At 38.4% G+C, this 27,352-nt stretch overlaps 2 protein-coding genes and 1 long non-coding RNA gene across 4 annotated transcripts in view; 2 read left to right on the top strand and 1 right to left on the bottom strand.

Moving 5' to 3' along the window:
• Positions 1-19,275, bottom strand: part of LOC128125802 (uncharacterized) — a 96,311-nt gene extending 77,036 nt beyond the window's left edge. The window contains exons 1-2 of the long non-coding RNA XR_008223232.1: positions 18,818-19,275; positions 17,383-17,452 (exon numbers count right to left, since the gene is read on the bottom strand). This is a non-coding gene — a long non-coding RNA (uncharacterized LOC128125802). The remainder of the gene's footprint in view (positions 1-17,382; positions 17,453-18,817) is intronic.
• Positions 19,276-19,482: 207 nt separating this feature from the next.
• CUNH15orf61 (chromosome unknown C15orf61 homolog) lies at positions 19,483-24,128 on the top strand. The gene is made up of 2 exons (XM_052763462.1): positions 19,483-19,904; positions 23,895-24,128. The coding sequence occupies exons 1-2, from the start codon at positions 19,559-19,561 to the stop codon at positions 24,020-24,022; spliced, it is 474 nt and encodes a 157-aa protein (XP_052619422.1). The 5' UTR covers positions 19,483-19,558; the 3' UTR covers positions 24,023-24,128.
• The window catches only part of Map2k5 (mitogen-activated protein kinase kinase 5), a 256,460-nt gene continuing 248,897 nt past the window's right edge, over positions 19,790-27,352 (top strand). For both annotated transcript variants that reach the window (XM_052763441.1, XM_052763433.1), the window contains exon 1: positions 19,790-19,904. The gene's annotated coding sequence lies outside the window, so the exon portion shown is untranslated. The remainder of the gene's footprint in view (positions 19,905-27,352) is intronic.

Genomic DNA, 27,352 nt, shown 5'->3' with positions numbered 1-27,352 from the left:
CACACATACATACCTGGAAGAAAGGAAGGAAAGAGGAGAAGGGAAGGAGGAAGGGATGAGAGAAACAACGACAAACTCCAGTCATTTGCAACAGCAGTGCAAAATCAGAATGGTATAAATGTTCAACAAGCCTTTTATGGGTTATTTCCCATGAAAGACCTCCATGTAACTTAGAAATCACATGTTACTATGGCTACCACATAATCTAGCCATTCCACTGGTAGGTATTTACCCAAGAGAAAAGAAAACTCATGCTCACAGAAATACTTATAATAAAAGTCAATAGGAACTACTAAATAAAAACTGGGAACCACCCACTGTCCAGGAAGTGATAAACAGTTGAAAAAACACTGAATGATATAATACAATGGGATACTATTCAGCAACAAAAAAGACTGAAGTACTGATAAACTCAATTACATAAAAGAATCTCTAATTATACGGAATTAAGAACTTCAGACAGAAAGAGTGCACATTTATTTAACATTCTAGGAATTATAAACTGTAGGAAATGCTTGCCTGGGTGAACTAGGGTGAGGGGAAGCAGGAGGGTGATAAAGGGGAAAAGATAAAATTCTGAGGGTGGTAGACTATTCACTGTTGAAATGCAAGTGGTTTTTGGATGTATGCACATATTGAAACATCAGACTTATACACTTTAAATATTGCTAAAGATAAACAAGACCACATACTGGTTAAAGTGGGTCAGGGCACAGTTAATCAGGTTTGTACTAGCTACAGCAATAGGGGGTAAGAGTCCAGGGTGAACCAAAATCAACCTTGATAATAAAGAGGTAACTGGGCACTGTGAGGAGAAAATGAAATCAGAAACAGAAAGCTGCTTGGTTCAGTGAGACAGGTAAAAAATAACTAGAAGGTGGTGCTGGTCCACGTAAAACTCACTTATGAATGCAGGCTCCTCTCCTCCCACAGAGTTGGAGGGTCAGGGGCCCTGTCTTCAGGTACTCACCTGAGTAAGGAGTAAATTCTTTTAGCAAACTTGTGATTTCTCCAGCAGGTACTTCAAAGAGGGCTAGTATTACCTAGGGCAGGGCTTCTTAAACACTTTCCACTACTGATACCTTTTCACCCAAGGGATTTTTACACAGCTCTGGGCATACAGATATATAAAACAGGCATGCCAATAAAACACTTACTGAAGATAAATAATAAATTTATATGCATATAATTTTGCCATTTATTAAAGATGAAAGCAAATTTCCCTACTAATGAGATTGATATGCTTGCATATTTTTACATAAAGAATTGAATCAGCTTAATATTTGGTACTACAAAACATACATCTTCAATAATTTTCAGAGTAGACAAATACTCATATCAGCACTGTGAATGTTACTTTGCATAAATATGTAGTACAGAATGGCATTAAGTATGTTTAGGGCTATTTCATAAATTGTTGGAAATTATGTCCTAATGCCAAGCCAAAATTTATTGAATAATTTCCTAATGGAACTTAAGTCAGCAATTCAAACATTTTTTATTTCAAACAGTATTTTTAAAAATCAAATACTCTTAACACAATTTAAAGATATTAATTTGATACTTATATTTTGATAGATAATGATAGTAATAAAAGTTTTTATCTTTGTATTTAAACTCTTATGTTTCTGTAAGACCAGAAAACTCTGCATGCAAAGTAAAAATACTACAATTTGTAACATATAATAGTCTTAATCTGAGCTGAGATACCCAAGGCTACATTAACTGGCACAGCATGGCTTGACAGTGTCATGTGCTCAGAACCAAAGTGGAGTGAAGTTGTGAGATGCCCTGGGCAAAACTGACAGAAAACAAGCTCATTCCACGCTGATCTTGAATTAATGTTTAGATTTTGCTACCACCATGTTCAGTAATGCAAAGCTATCTGAGGTCACAACCCAAAGGTTAAGAAGCTGGATCTATGGGATGAAGTCTTGAGCTTTACGAGTCATGTTAGTGTTTGAGACATCATAGGCCAATGCTGAGGCCTGAGTGAGAAAAGGCACAGGGATGTCTGGCAGGAGTTTAGTCAAGGAGAGAATGTTTGTCAATGCGTTTAGGTTTTGAAAGTCAATAATATCTTACAAGGCTGTTTTGTTGTAATAGGGAGAATATTTTTGAAGAAATATTTAGTCACTATTAATAATCTCTCTTCTCTGTCTCTGTCTGACTCTCTCTTTGTGTGTGTGTGCGTGCGTGTGTGTGTGTGTGAAAGTTTAGCTATATAGTTTAGGCTGATCTCAAACTCACAGTCCTCTTGCCTCTCACTGGGATTACAAGCATGCAGTAGTTTAAGGAAGTGTTTTAAAACAACACAAAGACTGCTAATATAGGCAGCTGAGAGATTCTCTGGGGTTAAGGTTCTTGCTGCTCTTCCAGAGAACTTGAGTTTGGTTTCTAGCACTCACTTCAGACAGCTCACAAGTATCTGTAACTCCAAATCCAAAGGATCCAATGACCTCTTCTGGCCTGTGTAAGTACCCACATGCAGACACACATACATATAAGTAATTATTTTAATATAAAGAAAATTGTGACAAATTATGACTTTAAAAATATGTACATAGTATATGCAATGTACACACACTGAGATTATAAGAACAACCACTAAGTGGTTACTTATTGATGGGATCTTTTCTTTTCTGTTCCATAATGAACCTGTGTGATATTAACAAAAAAATGAAACAGTTTAATTGTATGGGAAGGGTTTGTACAGAAATACATATGATCATATATAAGGTGTACTACCCCAAGCAATAATGAGCTATGGGTGACAACCTGAGAATGTTATCACCATCACCCAAGCAGCTAAGGATGCTACCAGAGAGTAACAGCATGTTCCTTAGCACTCTGGACACTGTTTTCATTCTAAGCTTACCATCCTTACCTACTTCTAGAATTCATGCCACACCATTTTTGTGCCATATCTACCCAAGCAAATAGACACTGTATTAATGGGCAAATGAGCTCACTCACCTCCAAGTATTTCAAAGAACACAATAATATTAGTGTGGTATTCAGAGATATTGTAAATGGTGTGGAATATATATGGCATCTGCTTTAGATTTAAATGTCTTAATGTGTTTTAGGTTCCATTTGTATTATTAATGGACAATAATCTCTCCTCTCTGGTTATCAGTTTCCTAGTACATAAAACAGGAAATGTAACTGATGTTTGTTTCCTTCCAGCTCTAGAATTTTATGACTTTTTCTTCCATCATCAAAGTTTCAGAAAGGCAAAATTATACATGTCACAGAAAAAGATGTTTTCTTCTTCTAGCTTGTTCTTTCATTTATTACAAACAATGGATAAAAATATTTTGAGAATATTTTTGTAACTGTATGGCTTCTTAATCTTCTCCATCTATTACCCAAAGGGCTGTGGTTCTCAAATGGTTAAATTTTTGTATTTGTTTTGAAATACCTCATTACAATGCCAACATTTTTCTGATGGCAGCATTCTCTATCTATCTATCTATCTATCTATCTATCTATCTATCTATCTATCTATCTATCTAAGAGTCAAGTCTTTCAGTGGCCTGGGCTTCATCACTGGTTAGTCAGTGAGCCTAGGGACTCTTGTGTCTCTGCCTTCCCAGTATTGGGATTACAGGTGCACAGTCCCCACCCCCTTTACTTTTTTTTTTTAACAGGGATTCTGGGAGCCAAATGCAGGTCTTCACGCTAGCAAGAAAAGCCCTTTGCCAACTGCCATAGAAGGTGTTCTTTTGACTGAAGCTAAATCTTTCAATAAGAAGCTAAATATGATCCTATATTGAATGATTTATTTTTGGGGGGGTTCACACTGTACATGGAACTTTAAGTTATTGTTTAATTATTGTTAATCAATTCAAGTAATGGAAACATTTTATTCTTGTGTTTTTGCCCAAACCAACATAATAATACACTAGAATATCTTTATATCGTCATATGGACTATAACTTAGAATAAAAATCTTAACAGGGACCTTTTTGTTCCTGTACAAATCAGAGCATATATCTTCCCTTTATCTCTGCTTTTTAGGGACAGAAAGAAGAGCTGAGGTGCTAGCTCTGATCAGTATCAAAAAGGAGATGATGTATTTGGTAACACTCTCCTTTGCTATGTAGCTGACCTAGTCCCTAATGACTCCATCTACAAGATGTGTGACACTGGTGGCAAACTAGTTCTGCCTGGCACCTCTATTCCCATCTTCTAATAGCATCCTAACATGTCCCTGTGTATCCTGGGCCACATCTGCTGCCAGCAGGCACAAGGAAGTGTTCTGGCATCTATGGACCAAAGCCTGAGAAAGGAGCTGGGAGGAGGACAATTCTCGATCAATCTGTGAGGAGCACACTGACTGTCAGGACAAATATTCTACCTAAAACACTTTCCTTCTCTTGAGACAATGTCTCACTGTGTAGCTCTTGCTGGCCTGGAACTTGCTTTGTAGACTAGGCTGGCTTTGAACCCACAGAGATATACTTCCCTCTACCTCTGGAGTGCTGGGATTAAAGACAGTTACTGCCATGCCTGGCTCTAAAACACTTTCTTAGCTTCACTGCCAAGGCAGAGATTGCCATTGTAAATGTATAATGATCAGTTCAGAGAGTCTTGGCATCAAAACCAGGATGACAAAAACAGAGATAGTATCAGCTTTGAAATCTACTTAGGAACACTTTTCAGAAGATTACTTCACAGAGTTTTAATTTTTTTCTAGTTATAAAAGCCTGCTGTGGGATGTTTTGTATGGCAAATGGGTTGCTGATTGGTCAATAAATAAAACACTGATTGGCCGTTGGCTAGGCAAGAAGTATAGGCGGGACAAGGAGGAGAATAAAGCTGGGAAGTGGAAGGCTGAGAGAGAGACACTGCCAGCCGCCATGATGAGAAACAGCATGTGAAGATGCCGGTAAGCCACGAGTCATGTGGCAAGGTATAGATTAATGGAAATGGATTAATTTAAGCTGTAAGAACAGTTAGCAAGAAGCCTGCCACGGCCATACAGTTTGTAAGCAATATAAGTCTCTGTGTTTACTTGGTCGGGTCTGAGTGGCTGTGGGACTGGTGGGTGAGAGAGATTTGTCCTGACTGTGGGCCAGGCAGGAAAACTCTAGCTACAAAAGCCTGTGTATATTATTTTTTAAAGAAAAAAACACAGAGGGTCACATAGCTTCTTCAAAAATAAAAAACCAAAAATAGGAAATCATAGAGAAGAAAAAGCTTAAATACCAACTATTATTCATAATTTTAACTACTGTCAACATTCTAGAGTGTATCTACTCTCAGGGCCTAGGGCCTTTGCACTGCATTCCACTGCCTAACACACTCCTTGCACATTCAAATCTCCATTCAACTTTCACCAGACCAGGTAGACCTCACTTGGCCACCTCCCTAATGTAATACCTATACTACTCTGTTTCTTTCCCATGCTTTATTTTTCTATAGGGTACCTGATAATCACATGTCATATTATATATCACAAAATAGGTTTGTTTTTTATTGTCTATCTCACCTAACAAATTGTAAGCTTGAAGACATGTATATATACAAACATGGACAAACATATACATCTTTTAGAACATTACTTATCAACAGTAGGATATTTAATTAATATATATTACATTTGTACTTTCATCAAATATGTATTGTTTCTATGTAATGGCTTATTCTTCATGTATAAAATGTTTTAAATACTTGACATACTGTTTTTCAGACTTTTTCCTTTAGGAATAAATTATGAAGTCAGAGCTAAAGAAATGACTTAGAGGATAAGATGCATACTACTCTTGCAGAGAGAATCTGAGTTCAGTTCCCGGCACCCACACTGGACAGCCTACAATGGCCTCTAACTACAGTTCCGGGGGATATAATGACCTCTTCTGGCTTCCTTGCACACCTGTTCTCATATGTGTGTGCACATATACAGATACATAATTTTGAAAAATATTAATTATGAAGTCATATTAGAAATTTTTACTCAATAAGGTTTCAGTAACAGTACAAAGGGTGTTTTTAAAACTCTTGCTGTTATTCCAGTGCACAGACATTTAATGCAGCATGTCACTGTTAACTAGCTAAAAAGATTATTAATGATATGAGAAATGCCTAATATTTATATGGTTTCAAAGTATTTTCACATCTTAGTTGAGTCTTACAATAAAACTCAAGGTAAGAAACCACAAATTAAAAAGTTTAAATACTTGCACTAAAGAATAAAACTAGAAATATGATGTCTAGATGCAAAGCTGGGATTATTTGTATCTGAAGCCTGGGCTTTTCACTGTACCTTCATTTTATGGATAAATGATTCATGCTTAAACAGGGGAAAATGATGGGCTCATCGTTTCCTTAAGAAAGCATATATAGCTGGGGTTATACTTCAATGGTAGAGTCCTTGCATAATAAGTATGATATTCAGGGTCCAACCCTAGGACACAGAGAGAGAACACAGAGATAGAAACCTGAGACCCCTGAGACCCTGCCCCAAGCTCTCTCAACTACACTATCTCTCAGATACATGCTGGCTCAGGAAATTAGAAGAAAAAAATTCCTAAATGACCACAGAGTTAAAATGGCGACTAATACACAATGTTACACTTTTCTGAAGATTCCACAGTGTATGTAACTGGTTCTGCAAAGTGCCAACTTGATGACACTTGCAATCCTCAGCTTATTTGATGTAGTTGGGAAGCAAATGAGATTCCAGTACCCCTGTTGTGCATAGGTGCTCAAGGAGCATTTCCTGCATGGCAGGGAAGTGCCCTATATTTACAGTATTTGATCCAGTTTAACAGTAAGATTAAGTGTTAAAATTAGCCTTGTAAAAGTTTTCACCCTAGTTCACACAAAAACAAGATTCTGAGATTATGACTTGCAATTTTTCATGAGTTGATTTATCTGAATAAACGTATAAGGTTTTGAACCATTAAGCATTCGATTTAGAACAAAAAGTAGTGTGCAGAAGAATAAACCGAGAAATGGAACAGATTTGTTTCCTGTAATAATTATGAACAATATCTCAAACTCAGCATCCTTGGACCACTGAGCTGTGTAGGATGAATGTGCTAATTAATCAATTACTACCCAACAATGTACCCTGTTTATTTACTGAAATGCACTAGAAACATGTGCAGAACTAGTAATTATTAATCATCTTCAGTAACAAAGATGATTCAAGTTCACCTTCATATAATTAATAGAGCATGCAGTTAGCTTTAACATCTTGCTTTATTAGAAACAGCAATAAGGAATCAAAGAAAAGAGCTAAACCACAAGTTGTGGTTCACTGAGATACTGGCTTGGATTAATGTGCACATTATCCATAGCAGCAGTATTACTCACACCCATCTAAACGATGACCAGATGCTCTCTCCATGAAAATGCAACTTTGACAAACTAAATTTTTATTTTGAATAAAACTCTAAGCTTCCCAGAAAGTTATAAAACCAAAAACCAGTAGAAGCTCAGGCGTCTCATATAAAATCTATACTTAGGACTTGACGACAGACTTGGATTTGTGAGCCTAGTCTGTGTAGCCAAACTCCTTAACTCATGACCCTCACTTTAAATATTCTAAAACGTTCTTTTCAATATGCATATTCACAATTAAATGCAGGAAAATTTGCAGTTAAACTAATTTTGAAAAAAAATTCATTCTTTTGGTTTTGAAATTATCATATATCCTTTTACCACAAATTCTCTTGGAGCCAGATGGACTAGATGGGCTATATTTTGAGTCTAGAAAGATATCAGCATGCAGCATGTCAGAGATGCTAGACTTTGTTATAGAATATTATTTTAAAGTGTGTTACTTTTGTTTATGTTGCATTTGTTTAACTCTGTGAAGCTGTGTTACAGTGCCTGTCTAAAACACCTGACTGGTCTAATATAGAACTGAACAGCCAATAGCAAGGCAGGAGAGAGAGACAGGCAGGGCTGGCAGGAAGAGAGAATGAATATATAGAAAGGAGAAATCTGGGAGAAAAAGGTAAAAGAGATGGAGAATTGAAAAGGAAGGAGCCAGAGAAGGAGGAAGACTTCAGAAGTCAGCCACCCAGCCACCAACTAAACAGATGTGATAATTTAAAGTTAAGTAAAACTGGCTAGAAATAAGCCAAGCTAAGGATGGGCATGCATAATTAAGAATAAGCCTGCGTTTGTGATTTACTTGAGAGCTGGGTGGTGGGCCCCCCCAAAAGAGCAAAAACAACAACATTCTGGCATATCAGCTTGGGGCTTGAATATACATCTAGAGCCTGAGAAAGCTGAACAACAAAAAGAGTATACGGCTCCTTTAAGAGTTTCGGTCGGACACTTTCTGCTAGTCACTGAGTCCTTGAGCAGCTAGTACGTTAAACAGGAACAAAAAACTAAGTAAAAACACCTGCCACAGTGCAAGCATTGGCATTCTAGAGCTCTAGGAAGACTGAATGCAATTCCGGGTCAGACAAACTTCCACTCCAGTTGTGAGTTTCATGCTTGGTTTTCATGATTCGAGAAGTGGGCAGAGCCAGCTGAGAGCCGCACTCGAGAATCCAGGTGTAGGTTAGCAGTATAAGGTTTGCTTGTATAGTCAAAAAAGACTGAAGATATGCAATAAAAGAGGTCCAAATGGAAAAACCTCTAAGCAGGTTACAGTGTATTTAACAATGTGCATAGGCTTAAGAAAAGGACAAGGGTATAGTCATAGAAAAAAATGAATAGTTTATAAAATAAAGTCTTTAAAGAGAGAGTTAAAGAAAAAAGCCACGTAAGATGGGAAATACACAGGTAGTCTGGATCCTGTATATTATTGTGTTGATTTTCAATTTTTTTGATTGTTGAAAAGCAAAGATAGCTGCAAAGAGACCTGGAATTGAAAGAGGGACTGTTGAAATAAATCAGTCTATATACTTTAGGAATGCCTTAACTTTTAAAAAGTCAAAAAATATATTTGTCAAATGGAAATCAAAAATGCTTTAGAGTTTTGTTCCCACAGGAGATGAGAGGCTGTGGATTCCTTCAGGGTTAATATGGATCAGGTTTGATCAGGCCAGACCTCCTGAATCTTGACAGGTGATATCTATCAGCAAAGGTTACTGCTGGTCTTCACAGGACTTGGTCATTATTTCAAAATTTTCTCTCTGGGACCCTAAAGATACTTTGTCCACAGACAGCAGGAAGAAGTATGGAGAAAACTATGCCCACGTTCCCAAGTATTGGGGGGGGGTGGCTGTTGGTTATTTGGTGGGTTACGGATGTCTGTTATCATTTAGGAGAATATAGTATATTGATACAAATTTAAAGTTATTTTTTGTTACATTGTATATATGTTTCTACTCTTGTTTAAAGGATTTTTGTATACTGATAAAAATTTAAAGTTACTTTTGTTATAATATATTGTACATATATTTCTATTCTTGTTTAAGGTATTTTACTTATACAGTTTATTTAAAAATGTAAGGTAAAATTCTAGTTTTTGAAAGCTGTTATAAACTATATAGGATAATCAGGAAACATAGGTTAGTGATTAGTCATTTACAATAATTAAAATTGTAGATGTTAGGTATGCTTTCCAGATCATATAGATATATTTTAGATAGATAGATTGTCTTTAAACCTTTCATAGACATACAGAATATGGCATTTAAAATTTTTTGTTAACTTAGGACTTTTCATGACAATGAGACACATCTGCTCCTGGCAGCACCAATTTACTTCAGAGATGATGGGCACTGAAGAAACTGCTTATGGAGTTTGCTTTCCTTGTGGCAAAGCTAGCCAATGAGCAAAGAAACTGCTTTTGCCTTTGACTGCTGACAATGTGCTGTGCAGACTGGACATAAAGGACACACAGGAAAAAGTGTTGAATTTTTCCAAAACAAGGCAGGATAGTCCTTCAAAATTCCTTCGTTACAGAAGAGTCTGCCAGATGTTCTGCAGGACACAGAAGAAAGTGACTGACGAACTTTGCCAAAACAAGGCAGGGCAGTCCAAAATTCCTGCTTCATAGAAAAGTCTGCCAGATACTTTGGGCCTGTAGGCTGAAGATGGATTCCCCAACATTGCAGAGGAACTTTGGGTGACTGTCCAGGCAGTCAAATGTCTCTGTTGTTAGGTAATATTACATCCTTCTGGGCCTTTGATGGAGTTGAAGACTAGATAGTTATACTTGCAGATTTTTTGTAGTTATGATAAAAAGTAAGTTAGGTGTAAAACTTTGAATTCACTAAGATAGGATAGATAATGTATTATTATCTCTGAATATGCTAACTACAAATGAGCAGAATATTGTGAATGTAATCCTTACTTGATAATTGTTATTGCATATAGCCTTACTATGTTTAAGTTAAAACCTCTTTTTAATTAGACAAAAAGGAGGAAATGTGGTAGAATATTATTTTAAGGTGTGTTACTTTTGATTATGTTGCATTTGTTTGAATCTGTGAAGCTGTGTTACTGTGCCAGTCTAAAATATCTAACTGGTCTAATAAAAAACTGAATGGCCAATAGCAAGGCAGAAGAAAAGATAGTCAGGGCTGGAAGGCAGAGAGAATATATAGAGGAAGAAAAGAGATGGAGAAGTGAAAAAAGGAGGAGCCAGGGAAGGAGGTGGACCCAGGGGCCAGCTACACAACTATACAGCAAGCCATGGAGTAAGAGTAAGATTTACATAAGTAAGAAAACAGGAAAAGCCCAGAGGCAAAAGGTAGACAGGATAAATTAAGAAAAGCTGGCTAGAAACTAAGCCAAGCTAGGGCCGGGTATTTATAATTAAGAAAAAGCCTCCGTGTTGTTATTGATATTTTACTCTTCTGTGTGGGCCCACCACCCGGCTCCCAAATAAATCACACACAGAGGCTTATTCTTAATTATGAATGCCCAGCCTTAGCTAGATTTAGTTTCTTGCCAGCTCTCCTTAACTTATCCCGTTTACCTTTTGCCTCTGGGCTTTTCCCATTCTCTTACTTCTGTTGCTGGTTGTGTAGCTGGGTGGCTGGCCCCTGATGTCCTTCTCCTTCTCTGGCTCCTCCTAGATCTTAGATCCCTCCTCCCAGTTTTCTCCCTCTATATCCTATGGTGATATTTTTTTGTGCTGAAATGTGATTTTATTTGTATATTAATAAAATTGCCTAGAGATCAGAGCTAAGAGCAAGCCATTTAGCAGAAGTCTGGTAGTGGTAACACATGCCCTTAATCCAATCGCATGGCAGGCCGAATCAGGCAGAATCTCTGTGTGTTCAAGGACACAGCCAAGTGGTGACCTGAACCTTTAATCTCAGTACGAACCATAGAGACCTGGAGGTCTTTATAGACAGGCAGTGACGAGGAAGTCATATGGTTGGGTTTACAGTCAATGAGAAGGCAGAACAGAAAGGCAATAAAAAGACAGGGCACAGGAAGAAGGTCTCTCTCTGAGGGGAAGGACAGCAGCGAGTGGTAAGATAAGGTTGTCTTAGCCCTTGGCTACTGCTCGATCTCTGGGCTTTTAACTCTTTATTTGGCTCTGTGTTTCTTTTTTTTTTTTTTTTTTTGGTTTTTTGAGACAGGGTTTCTCTGTGTAGCTTTGCGCCTTTCCTGGAACTCGCTTTGGAGACCAGGCTGGCCTCAAACTCACAGAGATCCGCCTGGCTCTGCCTCCCGAGTGCTGGGATTAAAGGCGTGCGCCACCACCGCCCGGCTGTGTTTCTTATTTAATAAGACCGTTTAGAATTATATCTACAATATCCCCTCTCTGCCTGCCAGCCTCGCCTATCCTTTCTCCTGCCTTCCTATTGGCCAGTTCTTTATTAAACCATCAGGTGTTTTACACAGGCACAGTAACACAGCTTCACAGAGTTCAACAAATGCAACATAAATAAAAGTAACACAGCTTAAAATAATATTCTACTACACCTCTGTGTGATTTATTTGGGAGCTGAATGGTGGGCCCCCAAAAAAGAGCAAAAACAAACAACAAGACTGTGTTACTATCGGAGACTATGGGGGTCCAGTCCCTCGATAGTCCCCTCCCAGGGTCCAGGAAGAATCTACAACCAGCTGATAATTAATCTTTGATGAAAAGACATGAATCTATGTACACGAAACTCCTTAGTCCATATACTTTATTATTCTGTGATAGCTCTCTCTCTACACAGCTTCTATTCTGCTCTCATGTCTAGCTCCTTTCTTGCCTGATTTCTCCATATTTATCTACTGTCCCCTCTAGGTTCTATCTTAATTCCTACATCTAGTTCTGTCCCTTCTAGGTTCTCATCTATCTAGTTCTTTCCCCTATCAGCTCCTCTTCCATCTCCTTCTCTCTCATCTGGGTCTTCCTCATCTTGTTCTTCCCCATCTGGCTCTTCCTCATCTTCCATCTCGTTCCTCTAGTCCTCTCTTCTAGCCCTTCAATCTAGTTCTTCCCCATCTCAGTTTGTTCCTCTCAAGTTCTTACCCATCTAGTTCTTCCATTCTCTTTTCTCTTCTCCGTTCTGTGCCCTGGAAGTCCCAGAATATAAAGGGAGGGTCCGAGCTAAATTGTGTAAAGCTATTACTTAACATCCACCTCTCCTAGGTGGTGTCTCCTTGTGGAATTTACCTTAAGTCAGGAGACTTGTGTGTGGGCTGCTATCATTGTTAGTCCTCAGAAGTTGGGCGCCCACCTGGGTGGTGTCTCCTTGTGGAATTTAAGTCAGGAGATTTGCATGTGGGCTGTTATTATTGCTATCCTCGAAGTTGGGCGCCCCTCTGGGTAGTGTTTCCTGTAGTCCTTGAAAGTGGCTAAGGGAGATATCTGATTCCAGAGAAAGCCTTTCCTGAGGCTGTTCTCCAAATACCTGGAATGTGTATGTCCAGAGAGTGATCAGTCCACACTGTTAGCCCTTCTTAGGAAAAAGTCAATTGGGAAAACTATGAAGGCACACGTGATTTTCATAACAGAATACAGCTGATATATAACAAGCCAAGTAACACCAAAAACTCCTTGGGATTTGGCTTCCTCTGGAGGAATTCCCTGATTCCTCCAGGTAGTGACTTTGCCATAACCAGCTGAGTTCTTATGATATATTCCTGCGGCCGGCAGCATGTTACCCACATTTATATCTGAATCTGACACTTTTAAACTGTTGACAAACCATGAGTTTGTTATAGCTCTGCTTATGTAGGTTCAGATTCCAGCTTGTCTTGGCTGCACATGACACTACCCTCCTAATCCCTGAAATTATTTCCCCAGTGTGGCAATAAGGAAATGATACACTGCTGAGAACTCTTTATATGAGACAATAGATACAAACCAACCAAGATATAATAAATGTTCAGCGATTGGTGGATATTATGACATTGTTATTAGTACTCTCTAGCTTCAGAAACTAAAACATGGACATACAGGAAAAATAGTGTTTCATACAAGGAAAAACATAAATGCAGATCAACTTTTTGAAAGTTTTCTCCAAAGAGGGAAAAATGGAGAAAACGTAGTATGATGAGATAGAAGTGAAAATCCTGTTCCATCTGAAAATATCACAGAATTTCACTTCAAAAACCTTTACTGACAAATCATAAATCAGTGACTACTCTGCTATATTTCCATTATAAAATGATTCAGGGCCCCTTTAAATGGAGAGCTCCCTTAGGGCAGTATCTGTTTATAGATCATTAACTACTTGACAGTGGGACTGGGGAGGCGCAGAGACAGTTAAAGATAAAGGGTTAAAAGCCACTGTCAGTTGAAGACCAGCAATGGAGCCAACACACCTTTGGGATTTGATTTGAAAATGATTCATGTTACAAAAATACCACAGACTTTTCACAAATATGTCTGTCAATAAGGTTCCTTTTAATAGCAGGGCAATAACTTTGATCCATGCATAATATGAATTTGAATTTATTTGGCCATCTTTTCAAGGGCAACTCCAAACACTGACTATATATTATGAAGATTTGCAATCCCGGGAACATGCCCATGTGATAGACTCCATTATCTATCAGCATGTATGGTTATCTGGTTTACAAAGTTATAAACATATCTTCTTGCCAGATTTCAGAGTGCCAACACTTACACCAGACAATGGGGGTAGAACTGCCTTTAATGAAAAGCTCGCTGGTAGCCAGAGGCCAGGGATTTTCTACTTGATTTTGATAGATGATCTTGGATACATTTCATACCTATTTTGCAGTTTAATTTTGCCAACTGCCCAAATTAACATTTTAACTAAATTAGACTAAAACCACTGAACCTACATAGTATAAGTTCCTTTCCCAACATCCCTTAAATATACTAATTGTATTCACTTTCATCCATCCCCAATTATTCAAGAATAGCACTTACTACATGTCAAGTGCTGCCCTAGGTACTGGAGTCACAAAGGTTTAGAAACCACACATATATCCTCAGCACTGAGAGTTTATTATCACAGTTAAGGGAGACACCAAGAGAGAGTGTTTAGACACAAGGTGTTTGGAGACAAAGTCATCAGATCCACTATTAACAGTAAATACTTTGCCAGAGTAACTCTTAGTGATATGCTTTACATCAGCAGCCCCAGCAAATGGCCAATTCCTTGGAGCTGTCAGAACATCAATGAGTTCATAAGACTCAAGATCTGGATAAGAATATGGCATTCTGGGGCTGGAGGGATAGCTCAGTGGTTAAAAGCACTGGCTACTCTTTCAAAGGACCCGGGTTCACTTCCCAGCACCTGTCTGTAACTCCAATTCCAGGGCTTCTCACACCCACACACAGACATACATGCAGGCAAAACACCAATGAACATAAAATAAAAATAAATATTTAAAAACAAAGAATACAGCATTCCCTTCCTTTCCTAGCAACTTCTTCCATGAAGATAATATTGCATAAAGCCCATATATATTGTCCTTGACAATATGATGTAAGAGTACAGGATTGAGCAGTAAGTAGTGTTTGCCACTGATGAGAGTGGGATAATTAATGAATATTTATTTGGCTGTTTTTAGTGTTGAGCTTGGCTTAGAGGGCATTGAGCCATTACGCAGAGATGGGTGTAAGGAAGCCTGGGTCTGAAGCTACTTTGGTACCTGTGATTACATCTAACCATGATGGAGTAAGATTGCACAAAATCATCTCCTTAGTCTTACTTCCCTGAACCAAAAGTCATTAAGCCCCAAACAGGAAATTCTAAATGAAATCTTAAATATAAACATTTTAATCTCACATTTTTATGCCCTCCGTCTTTTACTAACATGCTGACATATGCATGGTAGTATGATTTCCTTAATTTTTCCTCTGAGAATGTAAGTGAATTAAAATCTACATCCTAATCCTGCTCTGTTTTAAATCACATTATTACAATACAGTGGTGTTTGCTTATCTACAGAGGATACTTCCCAAGATGCCCCAGAAAATATCTGAAACCTCAGATATACTGAACCCTATATGTCCTGCTTTTTCCTATACATACATATTGATCAAAAATATTAATTTATAAATAAGTTGGTAATGAGTTACTAAAAATTAAATATAAGAATTATAACAACACACTGTAATAAGTTATGTAAATGTCATCTTACTTTCTCTAACTAGCTTATACGACACTCTTCTTGTTGGCCGTGGACAATGAAATTCAGCAAGCAAAACTTCTTCAGGTAATGGGAAGTAAATCAGGATCTCCCTCTAAGATTGTAAAACAACACGAGAGCTGGGTGTGGTGACACACACCTACAATTCCTGCTACTTGAAAGGTTGAGGTGGCAGGACTGCTTCAGTTCCTAAGTCTGAGGTCAGCCTGGGTGACAACTGAGACCTTGTCTCAAAGTACAAACAAAAAAGCAAGCAAACAAAAAGACCCTACAATAAAAGATGAAAATAGTGTGTGTGCCCCCCCCACAATAACATATCCACAAGATTAGGTGTAAAGAGATATTTTTTCTCTAGATCCCTAATAAACACTAGCAATAAGGGTTGGGGACGTAGTTCAGTAGCTTAACAGTTGCTTAGCATGCACGAGGTTCTGAATAAGCTCCACACAACTGAAAACACTAATAAGATATATAACCATGGACACAGAGTTGATATGTGTAATTCATAGATCAAATATTACAAATATGAATAGTGACACTGTAAATATTCCAGTAAATGTGCTTTGGAGAGCATAATTCACAATTTACGTTAGGTATTGTCATAGACTGAATGTGTTTCCCTCCACATACATCCAAGCTCATATGGTGAAGCCAAAACCCTAGGATGACTACAACTGGAAATAGGGCCTGAGAAGAGGTGCTCACCAAAGTGGAGCTGAAACCTGAGAGGGACTGTAAAAAGTAGGTCCACCATATAAGGATACAGTGATAAGGCAGCCATCTGCAAGCCAGGAAGAAAACTCTCAGGGGAGTGGAACTGGTCAATACCTTGTATAGTCCCGGTCAGAAATAAATTTCTATTGTTTAAAACCACCCAGTGAGTGAAATTTTTGTTATGGTTGCCCAAATAAAACAATATAGGTATAGACCTAGGAGTAGTGCAAGATCTGTGTCATAAGGCATGCATATATTCACCTATAATATGTCTGGCAAAGCCATGGACATGAGGCTGAGGAGAGAGCAGAGCAAGTTCAAGGTCAGCCTGTGAAAAATAACAAGACTATCTCACACACACACACACACACACACACACACACACACACACACACACACACACACACAGAGCGGGGAGGAGGGTCAGTAGGTAAGAATTCCACTTTCCTGGAGAGATGGCTCAGGGTTAAGAGCACTGGCTGCTCTTTTAGAGGATCAGGGTTCAATTCCTAGCACTTACATAGTAGTTTACAACCAGCAGTAATTCCAGTCCCAACTGATCTGATGCCCTCTCCTGGCTTCTACTGGCACAAGACATGCACATGGTGCACAGACATACAGGCAGGTAAAACACCCAAACATATAAAATATAAAGAAATAAGTCTTAAAAAAATCCAATTGCTCCACTTTGGAAAATTTTTCTCCATATCCTCAACCCTTAGAATTTTCAGTCTTTTCAACTTTGGCAATTCTAAAGGGTATATGATGCTACTGTATTGTGACTTTAATTTTCACTTCTCAAATGATGCTTTATTATGTATATTTTACACATTTATTGCATACCAGGATGTCTTCACTTCTGATATGTCCAGTTCTCTTTCTATTGGATTGCCTTTTCCTTGATGATTTTAGGAGAATATTTTAATATTTAGGAGACTATTCTATATACATATATGTAACAAACAATTTGCATGATTAGAAGACTCCCAAGTTTTGGCCTATTAGTGGGGTGAACACAATGTTTGTTGACATATTTCTTCTGGTCTTTAGAACATTCTAAAATGGAGAATGGCCCACCATCTGTCTACTTTCATTAGAAGAACGTTTTACATCAGACTAGAAAAGAGAGGGAGAGTCAAACAGCCTTGCATTAGGGAAAATCTTTACCTGTGACAAGGTTGAGCCAACACAGCATCGTCCAACATTAGTCCTTCTGATCACTAGCACTTTTCAAAGCCTGCATAATGACAAAAAAATGGTGAACTTATGTAATATCTGGTTATCTATATCAGTGGGTTTTGTTTTTTTTAATATGCCACAGAACCTAGAGTTTCCCAGACATGCTGTATCCCAGGATCTCAGTACGAGTTTAACTCAATTTCATTTTTAATTGAATTTTTATATCATCAAAAAGTCTATAATGCCCAAAGTTAACACATTGCTATCTGACCACATGTTAATTTGATGTTAGGTTAGTTTAGTGTAGTTCTCATAATTAATTTTCTGCTGCCATTTGAATAGATAGATAGATAGATAGATAGATAGATAGATAGATGGATGGATAGATAAATCAGAAGCATGTGCTCATGCTTAAGGTGAAACATTAAAAATCCACTTTTTTAAAAAATTGTTTCTCTGGAAAGATCAGAATTTTTCTGAATAGCAAACAGCCAAAGCAGAAGATGTAGGAAAGAACAGAAGCTATAATTGTCACTGTTTTACAATTTAAAAAACCACAGTTGAAAGTGCAGCGACAGTGGGCCTGGCTGCGCATCCTCACTACTTAAGTTCTCGGTCTGCTCTTACCTATGTCTTCACTGTCCAGACTCCCCCCATTCTTTCCCACTTTCTGAATCTGGTTCTGCAAATGCCACGTTTATTATTTTATCTACTTGATTTACCTCTAATAAATCCCCTCCCCACTCAAAACAAAACCCAAAGACAACAAACCATCCTTGATTTTGTTGTGGAGCCAGTTTACCTACGATATAATTTATAATTTACTTTATATGTTGGAATTCTGTGACAGATTTTGTCTGAAAAAGGACTCTATTATTTTTAAAACTTTGAAAATGATGGCACTGCAGCATCTCCCCACCTCCCTTCAATAATCCTCCTAGTTATTCTTCTTCATAGATAAACACATCATGCCTCCACCTAAATTTTTTTCTGAAAAAAATTGGTATCTAATAGGGAATCTTATAAAGTTCAAACTATTTGTATAACTACAAGACCTCCTAAATATTTGACCTCTTCGTAGAATGAACTCAATGTTAACTATCTCAAAAGTGGAGACTATAAAAAACAAATTCTACATCCTTCTTGAATTTTCAGCAAATAATGATTGTTATATGGTACCTACACACATAATTACCTCATTTGCATAAGGTGTTTTCCAGAAACCTCTTCCTATTTATGTGTTCTCTCCACGTAAGTTGAGGACAAATAAGAGTAACAATACTTCAGAAAACAAGTGGTATGTAAGGCATTACCTCAATATGCTACAAAGTTTGAGAAATGCTTTCCTTACAATAATAGATTAAAAGTGAGTAATTGAGGATTATATAGGTGGGTGACTACCATATCCTGTTCTGGTATTTACCGTGTTCTCAGGAGGGAGGTGTCCCTGAGCTTCAGGGCACTGACTGAGGAAGACTCCTTTCTTCTTTTCAGGTTTGCTTGGTTTTTGTTTGTTTGTTTGTTTGTTTGTTTTTTGAGACCGGCTCTCCTCTGTGTAGCCCAGCCCGGCCTCCAACTCCCCATCCTCACACCTCAGCCTCTTCAGCGCTGAGATTACAGGCAAGGGCTACCACACCTGACCCTTTTAAATCTTGCACTATCTAGGTAGGATTCAGTCTGGACAGTGAACGCCACTGTGAGGTCACCAGATGTCGAGGCCAGGCCATTAACAGGCCTTGGTGTCAGCTCACTTGCCGGAGCACACCTCCCTCTCCTCAGCATCCCTGAGGAGCCCAGCGCCTGAATCGACCAGTCAGCCGCTCGGGTGGGTTGTTTAACATTCGCGTTTCTCTCCCCGCTCCACGGTTACAAATGATACCTGAGGCCACAGGTGACATTTTTTTTTTTTTTTTTTTTTTCGGATTTGCGCAGTCGCTCCGCCCTCCCGTCCGCCAGGGGCCACGGGCCGCTTTGCGCACGCGCCACACCCCAGACCACCCAGGGCGCTCTCACCCGCGCGCCGCCCGCTGGGCGTTCCCAGCCCATGCCGGGGGGGGGGGGGGGGGGGAGAAGAGGAGCGCGCATGCGCACGCACTCCGGGCGGCCCCGCCCCCAGAGGCGCGCCCCCAGGGGCCCGGGGCCTGCTCTTGGGCGCGCCCCGGCCATGGAGGCCCTGCGGAGGGCCCACGAGGCCGCGCTGCGGCTGCTGCTGGCCAGGCCCTGGGCCTTGGGCGCCGCCTCCCGCCCGAAGCCCCGCGCCTCGGAGGTGCTGACGCGGCACCTGCTGCAGCGGCGCCTGCCGCACTGGACCTCCTTCTGCGTGCCCTACAGCGCGGTCCACAACGACCAGTTCGGCCTGTCGCACTTCAACTGGCCCGTGCCGGGCGCCAACTACCATGTCCTGCGCACCGGCTGCTTCCCCTTCATCAAGTACCACTGCTCCAAGGCGCCGTGGCAGGACCTGGCCCCGCAGGACCGCTTCTTCACGGCGCTCAAGGTCATCAACCTGGGTGAGTGGCGGCGCCCGCGCCTGACCCAGGGACGCCTCCGGCCTTGGCGGGGCGGCTCCTGGCCCACTAGCACGCCGCTCAGCCCCAGCGGGCTGCCTGCGTCTCCCTTGAGGTCGTGCCCTGCCACTGTCCAGGCAGGAGGACCCACCCTGCCTTGGGCAGCGAGGAGCGAGTCAGGAAACGCCCCCGCTTGGACAGTGGCTCTCAAGTTGCTTGGCAGGAGACATTCCCGCGCTCATCACTGGGAGCCTTTGGAGGACAAAAACTGGACGGACTTCTAAAGTTTCTTTGTCCTCTTTTTGTGAAATCTCTCCAAGTGTGTTTCGCTAAGAGCAGTAGGTTTTCTCCAGTCATAATTTTCTCAGGTGCTAGAACTTGAAAGATACTTGAAAGAGGCTGCCTGTTTAGTTCCTGAAGATCTAATTCTGACTATCTCCTCCCGCTAGATGTTTATGTTCTTTTCGGTTTATCAGCAGGTCATGGATCGTAGAGGTGATAGAATTTTATAGAGGACGGAAAAAATACAAGTCCTCAAGATGTTTTGGACCTATTAATAGCTACTAAAAAAATTAGATACAGATTTCAGTCACTCAAACGCTGCACAAGGAAGCTGAATCAGTATAACCCCAATTTTTTTAATCCAAAATTACATTAAACTCTGTGCAACTGTACTAGTGTTACAGATAATCCAATAGTTTATTAAATTGAATAAGGCATAGTCATTCCTGCTTATAACTCATATCACACTTAAGGGATTTTTGAACTTTTGTCTCACTGGCACTGCCCTAGGCTTAATCCAGGAAGGAGATTATACAGCAATGTATTTAATCCTTTTAAAATGTCTCATTACTTGGCTGATGGATTATACAGAGCATGCCCACTAACTAAGGTTGGTATGAAGTTGATATGTGATGATTTAGAAACTTGAGGCTGAAAGTATGTGGAAAAGCTGGAGTGCTAACTAGTTGTGAAAATAAGTTTATTTTTAGCATTTTCAGAGTCAGTAGGAATCATTCTTTTCCAAACATAGAGTGACAGATAGGAAAACTGTAAGGCCAAGTGATAGGTAAACTGAATAGACTGAATCCTTTATTTAAAATGTCACAATTTAAAATTAACATTTCCTTTAAGATAACTGTCATGATTAAGGGCTCTCTTTTAGGTGTAGGTCATTAAGACATCAAAAGAAAAAAAATATTTACATTCCCACATAGAAAAGTAAAATCTTTTTAAAAAACAACAGATGTAGGGGTGATTTTTGTTTGCTTTTTAGTGTGGAAGAGCAATTTAATAGTCTGTGGGCTTCTAGAAATTCTAAAAACTGCAACTTAAATAGGAAGAAGAGTTTTAAGTACAGCAAAGAGAGAAAGTGTTCCTGTGTGCTTTAATACAAATTGTCTTTCTCTGAAATATTTTTCTGGGCTTTTTACCAATTTAGTAATGTTTATTATGTTTTTTTTTTATCTAAACTAAGGAAAATATGAATTAAGTAACAGGATCCAGTTTGCCCCTCTGGATCATGAAGTCCTTGGTCAGTAATAAGAATACAAAGGATTTTATTCCTCGTCCTCCCTTCTAAATAGGTAGTAAACAGAATAATTCATTTTCTGTTTTGTAAATAATAAGGATTTCTGTTTACTCATTTTTAGCCTTTCTTCTCCACCCTCCCTTCAATGGAACTGACATTTTACTGATGGTTTATCAGTCTAAAAGTATCCTGCTGGGAAATAAATTAAGATTTAAGAAAAGCAACTTACAGTTGGAATAAATGGGTAATAGAAGCCTTACTACAAAGTTCCAATTGTTTTAAGTCCTTAATTCGACAGTTGTTTACCTACTGTTCAGTTAACTCAAAATGAATGATTATGCAAAGAACTGTTTCTCAAGTTCATTTTGATGTTCTCTGTCTCTGGTAGTCTGAATTTTTCATTTCATAGAATCTTAAAGATTTTTATTTGGAAGCATACAAACTAAATATTTTTAATCTGTGAAATACAGAGGCAACAAATCTTTCTTAATAATGCATTATTCTTGCATTCTAGGGTGGGGAAAAAAAAACAAAAAAACTCATTCATTCCAACAGAGAATTTCTGACTCCCTTATCAACTCTGACCCCTGTCAGTAAGCATGACTGATAATGTTTCCTTCGTGCGCTTATTATTAAACTAGTAATCATTAATCAGTTCTTTATTTTATTAGGGGGCATTTATTTACATGATTTGTTTTCAAAAGTATAAATTTTAAAAGAATATTTATCTGAAAGCTGTGATAAATACCATAAAAAATAACTCTAAGGGTCACTACTGTTCCTTACACTCAACCCTTAGTGTTGATTTAAAATGCACATTGTGTCTGTCTTACTCTCAGTCTATAGAGAAAACTAGTAATTGCTTCTGAGGCCTTTGAAATTCCTCATCCCATGAGTTTCAGGTTTTGGAGTGGTGGTGTCGTCGTATTGGAATTCCTTTTTTACTGTTATTTCCACCTGTCCCCCACACTCCTTTCTTACATACGCCTCCCTGTCACATTCTTCTCTTGTCTGTCTGCCTTCCCTCCACACACCACTTAATCTGCTTTCTCTTTTTTCCTTTTTCTTTTTGGATGAATGATTTGCAAATAGCTTTATTATTGTAGTTTTTGAGGATTTATTTTTGTGGCAGTCCCTTGAGATATTTGAGATTCTTTGGGGCATGACCAGGGCAAAGACAGCAGTGTAGTATAGAAAGTTCCATAGGCGTTCCAGGCAATTCTGTGGTAATAAATTACAAGCTGCAACCCAGTATGCTCCTAAAATTAGAAAAGTACCTGAACAGGAGGCATCAGGCGCCCCACCCCACCATCTCATTACCAGCTGCTGAAGCCTCCTCCATTAGCTCTGGCATCACAGAGTACTCAAACACAGAGATTCGACGGGAGCATATCACAGTGAGGATATTCCTGGAGGAAACGAAGAAAAATCAGCAGTAGGATCAGTCTTGAATATGTGTTGTTTTCTCTATTAACTAGAAAGAGATTTTCCAAATGAGCAGTTATCTTTTTGAATTGCCTCTTTCTGCCCATTTCCCACATGGAAGCAATAAAATTAATATTTGTGCAGGGCCTACAATATTTGTTTTTGATCTGTGTGCCTGTAGTTTTATACACACACACACACACACACACACACACACACACACACACACACACATACACACATATATGCAGAGTGTTTTTAAATATGTTAATAGTCATTGATTTTAAATAAGTGCCTTAAAAGTTAAGAATTATGGAAGTCTGTTTTGCATCCAACTAGCATCATATGCATATGAATCCATATTTCTGGATGGTATGCATTTAGTTTGATATATAACATGCAGCAGTTAATCTCAAATAAAACAGGAAAACCTTATTAATGGCAGTCTTCAAAGAGAGAGAGACTTTGTGGAGTCCATGCAGATAAGCTGAAACAAGATTGTTTTCAAATCAATTACAAAATTACTAGTGAGAGTGTTCTTTGTTATACTGATACACTAAAATCTTCTTAAAAGTTAGATTCTGAAGACAGTTATTTGACCCAGTTTCTAATTTGAACAAAAATTTCTTTATCCATCAGTGTTCCTATCTAACTTAAAGAACAACAAAGTGAACCTAGTAATTTTAGCTTAAAGCAAATAATCAGGGACATTTACAACCAAATTAATGGATATTCTTATAAAATTACTTCACAATTAATTGATGATAATGAATTAAGCAAGTGCTCTGCATTAAAGTTTACATCAATCTCATCTATGTTTTTAAAAAATCTAGGCTCACATAATTGCCACTGTGTTCCACAAAGAGATAAAGTCCAGCTCTTCAGTAATCATAGTGAGCATCTGGTCATAATATTTCGGTTTCTATAGCTTTATGTTAACATTGCTGAAGACTGTTTACACGATCAGTAACATGACATGTTAGTACATGATTAATAAGCACTGATATTCTTACGTAACATATTCATTTGTTTTCTAGGTATTCCAACTTTATTATATGGACTTGGCTCCTGGTTATTTGCCAGAGTCACAGAGACTGTTCATACCAGTTACGGACCAATAACGATCTATTTTCTAAATAAAGAAGATGAAGGTGCCATGTATTGAAAGTATGCGTTGGAAAATACAAATATCAATGAATTTGTTCCCTTGTATGTGTGTGTGCGTGTGCAATATTTATTTTTGATCTTTTAAAATAAAATGCTGGCAAACACCTTTGTCTTTCTTTGGTGTGTAGTGTTTTTTTTTTCTTTTTTTTTTTTTTTAAGATGAATCACTACCCTCTAGAGGGGAACTCTTTACATTATTATATATTGTGTACTGTTTAGTTAATGGGAACTACCAACACATGTGGCTTCACTCCTGTTTCCCTAGAACTAGGTTAAATTGAACTACAGATTTAAAAAAAAAATGAGTTCATGAACATAGATTCTATAGCTGATTATTAACAATTTAAATTAACTCTGAAGAAAAAAAACATAGTTATCTCTACAAAAAGGGGAAATCATGGTGGAAACGGGGGAAATATAATGTGGGGGAAAAGGAAATGATGTTGGATACTTAGTGGAGATGATATGATATCATCGACAAGTTCAAAATAGACGAGAATCTGATTGCAACTGAAAACTGAAGCATTCAGCTGTTAAGATTTTGCATGGAAGTGTTTTTGTTTGTTTGTTTTTAAAGCTCTCATACTATTTATCTGGACTAAGAGGTAGGAATAAAACGCAGGTGTACACCTGTGATCCTGCACTGGGGAAGTAGAGGCAAGAAGATTAGGAGTTCAGATACACTCATATCTGCAGGGCATCTCCAGCATCAGCCTGGGCAACATGAGACCCTAACAACATCAAAAAGAATGCAATGCCATAGTATTTAATGTAGTTACAGCTCTTGTCAATGTAAGTGCAACAAGGTGAATGAAATGAATACCCATTATTAATAAGTTAAAAAGTAACATGCTACAAACCTATAAGGAAGTTAAGGTCTAGAAAGACCCAGAAAGAATGAGTTTGCCAGCTGTTTATAAAAGCAGTGAACTGAGATGGCACATATCCACAGATTTGCTGACCATGGGGAGTGAGCTGAAATTTTAAAAACCTGATACCACTTTTGCATTAGAATTTTATTAAGCTAATTGTGTTGTTGAAAGCAAAGTCATTAAAAAAATTTATCCTTGGAGATAGTCACAAAATACCCAGATGAATGGTAAATTTCTGAAATTTGGAGTAATTTAGGGAGAACTAAGTAGGACTATTTAATTTCTAAACCAATGGGTGTTTAAGATTTATGATCACTTCATAATTACAAACATACATTATATAGCGTTTTATGTTAATGTGTTGCTGGTACTGCAGTGTTTACACATTTTTGTAGGAAAACATTTTACACAGTTTCATCTAACCAACATTTGGATGTTATTTCTGGCAAGTTAATAGAGAGTGAACTTCAGAGTGAAACCATCACAATAACGAAATCATGCAAACGGGCCTCTCAAATGAAGTCATTTTAAATGGGCTACAGATAGGGGTCTGTACTAATATATGTATTGTTCACTTGTCTAAACAATTCTAAGTAACACTTTAATCAAAGAAGTACTTATGCCAATATATTTAGTCCAGAAAAATATGCTTGACACTAGTTAAATGAATGGCTTGCCCAAAGAAGATGGTGTTACATTAAGCTTCATTAATAATAAAAATGAAGATTAGCATTTTGCAAAGAAGACTAAAACTGATTACTTCTGTAAGGACAAAGTTAAATAACTATAGCTCATAAATTTTAAGTCAAATACTGCTCGTTCGCTGCTGCTGATCATGTCAATACATGCTGTAAAGGTTTGGTCTCAATACAAGGTTGATAAAATAGTTTTTAATTACCAGACCGTAAATACAGCTTTTCAGTCCAGTTGTACCCCTTTTCACACTGGCCTGTTTGATTTCTGATAATCTGTACTGCTGACTCTGCTTACCTGTTTTTCGATAGCTGTAGTCAGTGTGACTTCTTGTCCGTATGGTGATAGGTAAGTCTCCTAGGAGAACATCTTTGACAAACTACCCTATTGATCTCTGTAATTCTCTGCTGCTGCAGCATTAAATAGAGTCTTGATTTCTTGTCTGGTGTGTTTGCTGTGTAACAATTAAGCAAATGTAATATTTTCTTGTATTACATGAGAATCAATAGACCTCTTGCTCATGTGAAGTTGATCACGGTGAAGGATGAACCAGTGATGGCTAGGGACAGAGCTCAAAAAATAAAATATAATTCATTGGATTTATTAAACCTTGTAATGAATCTTTTGTTATGAAACTTGCTTCCCAAGAAACAGCAAAGATTTTTACTTCCTTCTTTCCTTCTTCTCTCCCTCCCTCCCTTCATCTCTCCCTCCCTTCCTTCCTTTTTCTTGAATGTTGCCTATTGCAGAAAAACATTGTAGCCCAGAAGGGATAGAGTGTAAATCTAAGAAGCCAGGAGATTGAGTCTATTTCAGGCTTCAGTGTTGTCTTTTTGCCTTAAGGCTAATGTCTACTAGTTTGTGTCTCATTTTTTTTCCACCTGTAAGCGGAGAAGAGCAAGGGACCTTTCCACCTCGAGATGTGTCATGACTCTGGCAAGATGTCTCATCAGGTAAAAGACTTACCATGCAAGCCTGGCAACCTGAGTTTGATTCCAGGAAAGCACATATGGATAAAAGGACAGAGTCAACTCCATGTAGTTGCCCTCTCTCTGCACATGCACACACATGTGCAACACAGAGTGACACACACACACACACACACACACACACACAATTTGTTTTTGTAAAAAAAAAAGTTTTTTTAAAGATATACCATGATTATGCTTTTTAGCACACGTTCTACTTTTGTCCCAGTAAAAAGTCTTTTTTAGCACATATTTTCCTGTTCCTTTTATTTATAAAGGGTTTCATTAACAGAAGGATTTCAAAAGTAAGGTGAGACGGGAAGAGAGAGACTGAAGGCTGTGAGTGCATGTTTGCCCACACCCACTAACCTAACTAAGGCAGCAAGGACCCTGTCCTTCTTAGTTTATGAAACCATTGACCAAGACTTTCTACTTGGAGTTCCTTAATGCAGTTTATATTTAACAGTATCCAGTCTTGTGACAAAGAATGGAATTGTGTCATTTTTCAGGAACATGGGATCAACTGGATGATCATTAACTGAAGCCATTCGCAGACAAATATATTCTCTCATTTGTGGTTTCTAGACTTTATATAGTAACATGAACCATATAAGTATAAATGAAGTGAAATTGTCTAGGGCATTAAAGGGGATTAATGGGAGAAGGGACTCAAAAGGGGGATGGAAGGGGGAAAGGGATGGGGGTGGAAGGGGGAAAGGGATGGGGTGAATATGCCAACATTCTCTGCCTCTATCTCTGTCTCTACAGATATACGTAGTATATATATATATATAT

Source organism: Peromyscus californicus, unplaced genomic scaffold, assembly GCF_007827085.1.
Source record: "Peromyscus californicus insignis strain IS unplaced genomic scaffold, ASM782708v3 Scaffold_11__1_contigs__length_118956290, whole genome shotgun sequence".
NCBI lineage: Eukaryota > Metazoa > Chordata > Mammalia > Rodentia > Cricetidae > Peromyscus > Peromyscus californicus.
Note: the sequence above shows the minus strand (reverse complement) of the source record. Positions and strands in the feature narration are given on the sequence as shown.